The 10,175-nt window shown below is 35.9% G+C and overlaps 1 protein-coding gene across 4 annotated transcripts; it reads left to right on the top strand.

The window, feature by feature from the left end:
• The first annotated feature begins 1,364 nt into the window (after positions 1–1,364).
• LOC122045727 (protein-tyrosine-phosphatase PTP1-like) lies at positions 1,365–9,660 on the top strand. 4 transcript variants are annotated; one of them, XM_042606075.1, is made up of 9 exons: positions 1,366–1,662; positions 1,858–1,954; positions 2,071–2,153; positions 2,270–2,407; positions 7,087–7,221; positions 7,735–7,883; positions 7,966–8,107; positions 9,038–9,119; positions 9,310–9,660. In XM_042606075.1, exons 1-9 carry the CDS (start codon positions 1,477–1,479, stop codon positions 9,318–9,320), a joined length of 1,023 nt encoding a protein of 340 aa, XP_042462009.1. In that variant the 5' UTR covers positions 1,366–1,476; the 3' UTR covers positions 9,321–9,660. The 4 variants fall into 4 exon arrangements, 3 of the variants coding, with proteins under 3 accessions (XP_042462009.1, XP_042462007.1, XP_042462006.1); XM_042606073.1 differs by having other exon boundaries at positions 9,306–9,660; XM_042606072.1 differs by having other exon boundaries at positions 9,294–9,660.
• Positions 9,661–10,175: the final 515 nt, after the last annotated feature.

The following is a 10,175-nucleotide window of genomic DNA, read 5'->3' as shown; positions in this document are numbered from 1 at the left end:
TCGGTCTTACAAATTTTTTTCCACTTGTCATCAGGGTAAATCAGGAAGTGTAACGACCCCGCCCTCTTGGCCCATTTGGCGACCTCTCATGTCGTCGACCGACGACTCTTTGGCCGTGCCGTTACTCACTAGGACTTTCTACCTCTGACAGTGGATTTTTGCCTCCCCCAAGATTCGAACTCTAAACCTCCAGGCTTAAGTATTAGAGTTTATGAATCCTGGTAACCAAGTGAGATGATCTCACTTGGTTACCAGGATTCATAAACTCTAATACTTAAGCCTGGAGGTTTAGAGTTCGAATCCTGGGGAGGTAAAAATCCACTGGCCAGGGGTGGGAAGACCTAGTGAGTAACGACACAGCCAAAGGGTCGTCGGTCGACGACATTAGAGGTCGCCAAATGGACCGACGACATAAGGGCCGACGGTCGACCACTTGAGAGGTCGCCAAATGGGCTGCCAAATGGGCCAAGAGGGCCGGGTCGTTACAGGAAGCACTCAGGACGAGCGGCCTAGAAGCCCGACACCCCTTGATTGCATGCCTCATTTGGAAATTTTTTTTTATAAATTCATCATATATCAAATGACAATTATACTTACTATGTTATATAAAGTTGAATATTACATTATTAAATGAGTACCTGAGTAAAACATAGAAGCCGTGTAAATAAGAATATTAAAGTGAACAAGAATATTAATCGGATGTCTGAACATATCTCATAAACAAGATTAGAAACTAGAAAATTAGAAAAAGTCGACATCACACATAAAGGAAAAACTTTGAAAGTCACTTTTAAAATGATATAAATATCTATTTTAGCATCCAATTAAGTCATATGTGGTTATGATAAATATACACATTGGTAATGATTTAGTTAGCAACGATAAATCGAGCCTAATAGGCTAGAAAGATTTACGTAAAATTCATATAAATAATTGATTACTTTTATTATTTTTGTCATTTGACTCCATTTAAATGACTAAAATTTGGAGAAGAAAATAAGTCAAGCTCACAATAGGAGCAAAAACAAAAAAAAATAATATTCATCTCATCTTAAACATACTAGTATTATCGGCCCCACAGAACTCACAATGATATATGCCCTTAAATAATTTTAGAGATTCATTATTTTGCATTCAATTTAAAATTTTATTAATGTCAAATATGCTCAATTTTTTGTATTATCATAATTAGAACAATTAAACAGAGATCAAACATTCTAAAGTGAAATAAACGTTGAGTATTTTAAGGTTAATAAAATCTTAAAGGGTAATTTTAAAAACGTTAAACCTTTAAACTTCTTTGTTGCTTAATTTTCAAAGATCTAGGGGGTCATGTGTAAACAATCCTCGATCTTTGTTTTTCCCCCTCTCTCTTCCGATCGCAGGTGTCGACATTTTGAGAAGGGAGAGAAAAGAGATCGAACCGAAGCGACGGGGAACTGCACGGGCCTGCGCCGCAGGGCTCACTCTCCGGCGATGGCCGTAGCCTCCTCTGCTGCCGCTTCCTCTGCCGCATACAGCCCAACAAACGCCTGCTTTGATCCGCCGCCACCGCTCCGGCTCTCTGGGGAGCAGCTGAAACACTGCTCTGAAGCCCTCGCTTTCTTCAAGAAGAAGCTCAGAACCCCTGCCAAGATCCATCAAGAGTTTGATCGCCTCCAGGTTCCTTTACTCTGTTTCGATTGACGCCTTTTGTTCCCATCTAAATCTAGCAATGTGCTTTTTCCTCAATTTTTTTGGATTTTGTTTTTTTTTTCTTTTTCATTGCATTTTTTTAAATTTGGGTATTGCTTCAGTTAGTATTTTATTATCTCGATTATACATCTGAGATACAGGAAGGTTCTTCTTTGTAATCAGGAGTTGAGGTTTACCAAGGATGAAATGATGAGAAAGTGTTCTGTGGCTCTGCAATATGTGAATCTACAGAAAAACCGTTACACGGATGTTTTACCATGTAATTACACTGAGTAATTGTAATCTTTGTTTTCAGATAATCAATTTAAGTTTCTATTTTTTTTTTTTTTGGAACTTCGAAAGAGAAAAAAATTTCTTGAGTTCAATTTCTTTCAGTCGATGGCAACCTGATCGCTCTCGGTTCTAGGAGGGAAAGCAGCTCAAAGGGGAATGGTTATATCAATGCAAGCTTTATTGGGGTATAATCATAGCACTGACATTTAGTTTTATTGGGTTTCTCATGTTGAGTATTCCCTGCGGAACCAATTGATGAAACTCTCTGGGAACAATTGTTATTGTCAAAACTATTTTGCAGGTTGCTTCTGGTGAAAATGTTTCACAGTTTATTGCTACGCAAGGTCCACTTCCTGAAACATGTGAAGATTTCTGGGAAATGATATTTCAGTATCGCTGTCCTGTAATTGTAATGCTAACCCTTGCTGATAATCACAAGGTATTTTTTTACTGCAATCTACTTTGCAATCATGTTTTTTGTTGACATCCATCTAGTTCTACTTCATATTCTTCACAATTTATAACCATGTTGAAGTTAAGCTATAGCTTACTTAAAGCCGTGACTTAGAAAGAAAAAGGATTGCCAGTACTATGATTATGAAATTTAGTGATCTTATTAGATTTTTGAAATTACTTCAACACTTTAATTGATATATTGAAATATATACACCACAACAATTTGCTAGTATGTATCAATAATTATCTAAAGGTGGATTTCATTGAGCAAAAAACCTTTTATATTATCTTACTTGGATATTCTAAAACAAGATTAACTACTTATCTCAAAGGTTTAAGCTGTTGGGAAAGTGATTAGTCCATACTTCTATGTTCTCATTACCTTCCCCACCTATTGTAAATTGAATTGGATTGGACTTTGTTAACTAATTAGGCATATATTTTATTGACACTCAATGGATTAGTATAAACAGGGATTTAGGATTAGATTAATTCACCTTGTCCTAATCTTTAATTATATAATAGGGCATGTTTATCATAAACTTCTCAATGTATAAAATGATCCCTTAACAACAGTTTCCTTTAAAATGGCGCATAAAAATCTTTTAACCTATCTTACTAACAATAGAAGAAGAAAAAAGTATTATAACCAAGCAAGTTTGAAATCTCAACCTAAGTCGACTTTTCGACCCCCGTCCAGAATGACACATAAATGGCTGCTGAGTGCAGCTGTTAGTGGGTGTGCCAAACATTAAAAGAGGAGAAGGGGAAGAGCAAAGGAGAAGGGGGAGACAGAAGTTCACGACATCGATCACAGAAGCTTCACTTTGTAGATGGTAGGCTATGCATCAATTTTGAAACACCCCTCCACCTGCTGACTTGTAGATGGAGGGACCTACATGAATGTAACCCAATCACTATTAATGTAACATTCTATTTTAAAATCATCTTGCCTAGTGAAAACCAAATCTCAACTAGGAAATTTTTAAGATTTTTTAAAATTTGATATACAAAACCTCTATATGATGCTCAATTGGATTATGCATACCTTTTTATGCAATATATGTATTACTAGGTCTGGTATATAGTGTTGATCCCTTGCCCGGCGGTTTTGGGTGAATAGCCCTGAAAAATAAATGTACCCTTTCTCGATCTTCGGACTAAGTTAGGCAAACACTTGTATAAAAAAAGGGCAGCTTGGTGCATGAAGTTCCTGCTATGCGAGGTCCCGGGGAAGGATCCATTGTACGCAGCCTTATCTGTTTTTTGCAAGAGGTTGTTTCCAGGATTCGAACCCGTGACCTTTTGGTCACAAAGCAACAACTTTACCGTTGCGCCAAGCCTCCCCTTCCAGGCAAACCCTTGTATAATAACAGAAAATATATTCATAAAATAAAGACAGAGGCAAGAATGATTTACTTGGTTTGCAATCAGAGGATTGCTAATGCAAGACAAGTGAAGCTCACTATGAAGATCTCCTTTGGGTGGAGTTGCGTCTTACAACGTTGACAACTCACACAGTAGTAGAACAGAAAGAGAATTCGTTTACAAGTGTTGTTTTTAACTATTGAAATTGGCTGTATTTATAGACCTGATTCGGACGTTTGGTAGGGTTCTGGGCGTCTGGGTGTGGATAAAATTTTATCCACGATGCAACAGATCACGACAGCGTGGCGCAGATAGAGTTTTCTGGTCCGGGCGCTCAGACTGGGCTGAACCAGCCCTCGACCAGGGTGCTCTGGGCTCGCGCCCTGGCTGCCCCCATGGGTCCGGGCGCCCGAACCGGGTTGGACAGTCAACCGCCTGTTGACTGTCAGGTTTCTCCTCATTCCGGCTCTACTCGCTTGGGTGATTTCGGCCATCTGAAATAGGGCTTACCCGAACTTATTTTTCGGCCTTCTCGAGCAATTTTCCGTTTCGGTTTCTCATCCCTCGGAAACACCGCGCGCTTCTTTCTCCTTTGCCAGCATACTCTTCCGCAGCGCCTCGTCACTCGAATGCACCGAACCCGTCAACTCTCTCCCTTGTCGTCCTTCTCGCTAGTTGCGTCTTTTGCTCGACTTCCTGTGCTCCTAAGTTTCTGCAGATTTAGACACAAGGCATCAAAGCACAACATGACCTAACTTGACTTGAGTTGATCACATCAAAATCACCATAGGATATTTACATATAGGAGATAAATTAATCTGCCAATTGAATTTTTGTATCAGTTATGATAGGCTTGTAACCAAGTAATCCAGATTCAATCAATCGTCTAACATATTTCCTCTATGACGAGAATATGACATGTGTTTGTTGAATCAGTTCAATATCTAAAAAATACCTTTAGTAACCTAAATCCTTCACATCAAACACAATGCCTAACTAATTTTTCAGCCTATTAATCTCATTTACATCACTTATAACAACAATTATACTATCCACATACACAATTAGTGTAGTCTTCTTCCTTTCATTATGTCTGAAGAGCATAGTGTGATAGTAATTTCTTTATTTGTAATTATCACTCGACTAAATATATCAAATCATGCCCTAACTCACCTTATCATTGTAACCTGATTATTAAATTGAAGTTTTATGCATATATATTTATTCTTATAAATCTCCATTATAAGTAAACAATTTTTACATTCAACTGATGTAGTTTCCAATTTAGTATTGTTGCAAATGAAATTTGAGTTCGAATTAAATTTATCTTAGCAATAAGCATAAAGGTCTCAACGTAGTAACCATAGATTTGGTTATATCTTTTAGCAATCAAGCAAGCTTTAAGTCGATCCAAATTTCTTTTTGGTGTTTGTTAACTATGTACTCCCATTTGCATCAAACAAGTCACTTTCGTTCTAGCAAAGGCACTAGTTTCCAACTTTGTTTTTTTTTTTTTTGCCAAAGCTCTGATCTCTTCAAAACATAGCTTCCTTCCATCTAGGATCAACTATAGCCTCCTTCCAATTCCTAGGAATAATAAGCTAGGATAAAGAAACAACAAAAATTCTATATGCCGAGAGAAGAGATGATTTGAAATAGAGATATATCATAATGACAACGAGATTGAAGTATAGCGGATGAGGATCTTTCCTATGAGCGATTGGGAGCAATAGGGATATCTAAATTAGCTAAAGGAGAAGGAGGGAGAATGACCCATGTTACAGTCTTGTTCAGACTTCAAGACATGATATGCTTAATGCTCACTTAATTGCACTAGGTGATTTCTATCCTGGCCTAGTTACTATATTCGGATTAGTTGAGAAGGGGTGATAGTTTAGAGGCAAATACATGAAACAAATGGAGGAGAAGTACAAGAAGAGATAATGCAAACTTAGGGAAGCTAGTCTAAGATTCACATTTCACTGGGCAAGATGAAACCTTACACTCAAAAGTTGATAATGTTGAGATTATTGTGCATTCCTCTACAGTCTAAGATTCTCCTTATATTGTATAGCTTTAGAAGGGTGGTAATATCCATTTTGTAAGGTTGACAACTTCTATGATGAGGGGGGAGTGGAGGTGGGCAAATGAAGGAATTGGTGCTAATGTGGATCTTGACGAGTGAGCTGACAATGCTGGTACCATATTCCATTGAAGTGGTTGGATTGTTTGATGAAGTGTAAGAACATGAGCAATCAACTCATCGATCATGGCAGGAGCGCCGTTGAAATAGTCCGAGGTGAACCTGAGCTTTGACTATAATACCAAGTGAATAGTCGGTGTTTGGGATCAGATTAATTCATCCCCTTCCTTAGTCTCTACCTGTTTAATGTGGCATGTTTATCACATGACATGAGTTCCTAAGCTTCTCAATATATAAAATAACCCTTAAAAACATGATCCAAACACGATCTTTTGCTTTAATATCATTTCAAAGTTGATCAATTGATCACTTGTCCTAAAAACTCAGCCTTTTAAAGAAGTTATGATCTATGCATTTAAATTTTTAATAGGTTCTTGTAGCTTGACAAGGATAGATTGAAGAAGTTATTAGACTTTGTAGTCCTGTGGGATCACATGCCCTTCGGTTGAAATAAAAATTATACAAAAATTGGATGCATGATGCTCAATTGTCTAACTGCATTTTAGACCCACTTGAACCTCGAGACTTTGACTGTGGTACTTACTGGCAATTGTGCTTTGAGTGACTTTTTATTTGTAAAGAGCGATTTTATTGGAAGCTCATAAATTATATCATTTATGAATGCAGAAATATTTTAATTAATGTACTAAATGTGTTTGTCATCCAACCGATACACAAAAAAAGATCCTATGTGATATCCATTAAAAATTGGGTGCAAGCTAAAAGTTAAAACTCAAAGATACTCATCTCAATTTGACCTGTCTTTGAAGTTGGAACTACTCCCTTGATGTAAAAGGAATATCATGTTTTGCTTTTTTCAGTTTGGATAAAACCACGAATGTCAGAATTAGGCGCTATAACTTCATTGACTCTTAAAAATGGAGTTAGTCAAGAAATTCAACTCTTGGGCTATTTCAGAGAGGATACTGTTCATCTAGCTTAAGAATCATCTCTATCCTTTGGCACATGTAGCACCATATTGTGTCCATGAATGCTTGTCATATTCTTCTTTTTTTTTAGAGGTTCTCATTGTTGTTTTTATCATGTTTAGTTTTCTTAAGCAATAATCTTTATCTTGGAAAAATTGGCAGATGATGAGAAAATGTGCCAATTATCTTCCAGCAAACAATGGGTGTGGACAATTTGGGAGAGTCAGTGTTGAGATCAAGTATACAAGTAATGTTTCTTCATTAGTTCTTCGCTGCTTGGAGGTGAAACACAGAGAGGTGAAACATATGCTGATTTTTTTTTTGAAACCCTGATGTTATATGAATAGTATGCATAAACTATGTTTTCAGCCTTTTGCATGGGGAGTTTGAGCAATCTACTCAATTTTATAATGTGATTATTGTAAATAATTTCTCACCTTTCTGCTTGATGTTCTCATTATACGCTACTATTTAGTTCATTTAACATTATTTGAATGTTTTTTGGCTTCTCTAAAGAAAGGTCCATATGTGGTTTGGCTCCTTGTTGATTTATTGGCATCTCTGACCAGTATTTGATGCTAATGTTTAGTTCTTTCATTATTCAATGAGCTTGAATTATTTGGTACTAAGCAGCTGAAGTTGTATTGCTATATAACCTTATCTGAGATTAAGTTTAGTTTCAAGTAATTCTGTTGTTCGATTGAATTTTAAGTCTTTATTATCTTTTTATAGAAGCTTCTCATTATTGAACTTTAAACTTGATCCTTAATCTCTGATGTTGTGATGTTATATTTTGTGGTTTTTTGGTAGTTGGTGATGCCAGCCCTTTCTGTTCTCCACATCCAATATCCTGAATGGCCTGATCATGGAGTGCCTAGTGATACTTCAGCAGTTCGAGAAATTTTAAAAAGGACATATCATGTCCCACCCAAAGATGGCCCTATTGTTGTGCATTGCAGGTTTAAATCTAAAGTTTTCTCTATTTTGTCTCAATATACTTCCTACGGCTCCACTGTCTCACACAATCTTGCTATCACTCAGTGCAGGTATTGGAAGAACTGGTACATATTGTGCCATACACAACACAATCCAAAGGGTTCTCATTGGTGATATGTCTTCCTTAGACCTCATGAAAACTGTTGCTGAGTTCAGATCTCAACGGATTGGGATGGTCCAGACATTGGTATCTTATTTTAGATTCTCAATCATGTTTTCTACCTAGTAGCATACGAGTTCACGAGGATGTGGTACACATCCTTTGGCGCAGTTTTTTTTTTAAAAAAAAAAACTACCAATTTTAGCTTCATAAGTGTTTGGTTGGGAAAATTTCTTTTTAACATTTTTTGTTTCTTAGAGAAAATAGAAATAAACTAAATATCTAATTTTTTGACAAATTTAAATTTATTAGAGATGAATGGTGGGGTAAATATTTACTTTTTTAGAATTTTAATGACTTTATTTTATTTTCTGAAGCATGCAACTTAAATATTCACGTATCAGACAAGTTACCTTTCCAGATTAGCCGATAGCTTTATGTCATCTGCCATGTATTATTGAAGTTCTTCAGAACTCTAGGAATTGCTTGCACCCAAGTCAGAATTCCCGCCATACTTATGAATGCCAGTCATAAAGGCTGCAAGTGCCTAGTGTCATAAAGGTAGAATCTGAAATAATTTTGGGCGATTAGAATGATTTATGATTTAGGTGAGTGAAGAGCCGATATCTTAGCTTGCGTGTTTTCGCATGCATAAACAAACAAATAGTTTTCACATTCCACCGTCATTAATGATAATCATTAGAAGGTGATTTTCTTCTAACAAAGTCATGGTTATTACATGTTCAAGGCAATGGACCAATTCGATGTATATTTATGCATGTTGAACATTTGATGAAATGAGAGTTAATTGGGTCTCATTGTTACCACTAGAAAATTCCTAAAGTATACTTGCTTTAATTAATTGTGATTCTTCATTTATATATTTTGGTCAATTTATTTCATGTCATGACAACTTGAGCTAAGAATGCCATCGCTACCATCTAATTTAGTAGAAGGGGTAATCATCAACGATGCTTACTAGTTCTACCACTGAATACTTTCTACTATGATTCTCAGGAGCAGTACTTCTTTTGTCACGACGCAATTGTGGATGAAATAGAGGATGTTATCCAAAAGTCCAAATCAGAAGCTCATGAAGGTACTTTGCATCATATGTATCTCATTCATTCATTATGGCACGAACTAAAAGAAAAAAATATTTGAAATTGAGCTATAGATGCATAAATTGCCCGTCTTCTGCTTCATGCTTAGTCATAATTTTGCGAAACAAACTTGACTATAATTATTACCTTTAATTTATTGCTGACTCAAGATTTCCATGAAGGAAGAAGGGATATGAAGCCTTGAAGTACTTCAGTTTCCTGCACATCTCCCAGATGTTGCAGCAAGAGCTTAAAATCAGGATATTTGCATGCCTTCTTTATGGCTTTCAGGAGGCTACTCATTGCCATGTTTCCATAGATTCTTACAACAATGACAAAAGAGTCGATCGGATCCGATCCAAGATCTATTCCCTTTAGATTGGACATTATTGATTTTCCAAATCCAGAGGATTCTTTGTAGGTGGTATCTGTGGGTGATTAGTTAAGCAACCAGGCTGATTGATTCGTTGTGAGATAGTATTGTCCATTGCTTTGACTTGTATGACATACCATAATATTAAATCAGCTTCTTGTTAATTTTTTATGTAGGCAAATTGGATGTGGATTTTGCACCATTTGATTCGTCGGGGTGGCTGACTTGCAGCTTCACTGTACAATACATCCCACAAAAGGAATGCCCACAATTTTTTTTTTCTCTATTTTTGCGAGATATAATGATATAATAAAAAAATATTTAATATTATTTTCATCAATATGATATTTATTTGGACGGATATCTTCAAAGCTAAATAAATTTTTACTTGATTTTCTTAGCATATAGTGAATTTTCAATATATAACTTTGTATAAGTAAATTTTTACTTGATTTTCTTAGCATAGAGTGGATTTTCAATATATAACTTTGTATCATTTTATAAAATGATTTTTATTTTTCTATAATTTTTAATAAGTTTTCTTGATGTATTTGATATTGTTATAATATTATTTTCAGCTAAATGTTAACTCCAATAAAATATTTCCAATGAAATGGTGTTTTATCATTAATTTTAAAGAATAAATGTTTTCCAATGAAATGATGTTTTATCATTAATT

This window comes from Zingiber officinale, chromosome 2B, assembly GCF_018446385.1.
Source record: "Zingiber officinale cultivar Zhangliang chromosome 2B, Zo_v1.1, whole genome shotgun sequence".
Lineage (NCBI taxonomy): Eukaryota > Viridiplantae > Streptophyta > Magnoliopsida > Zingiberales > Zingiberaceae > Zingiber > Zingiber officinale.
Note: the sequence above shows the minus strand (reverse complement) of the source record. Positions and strands in the feature narration are given on the sequence as shown.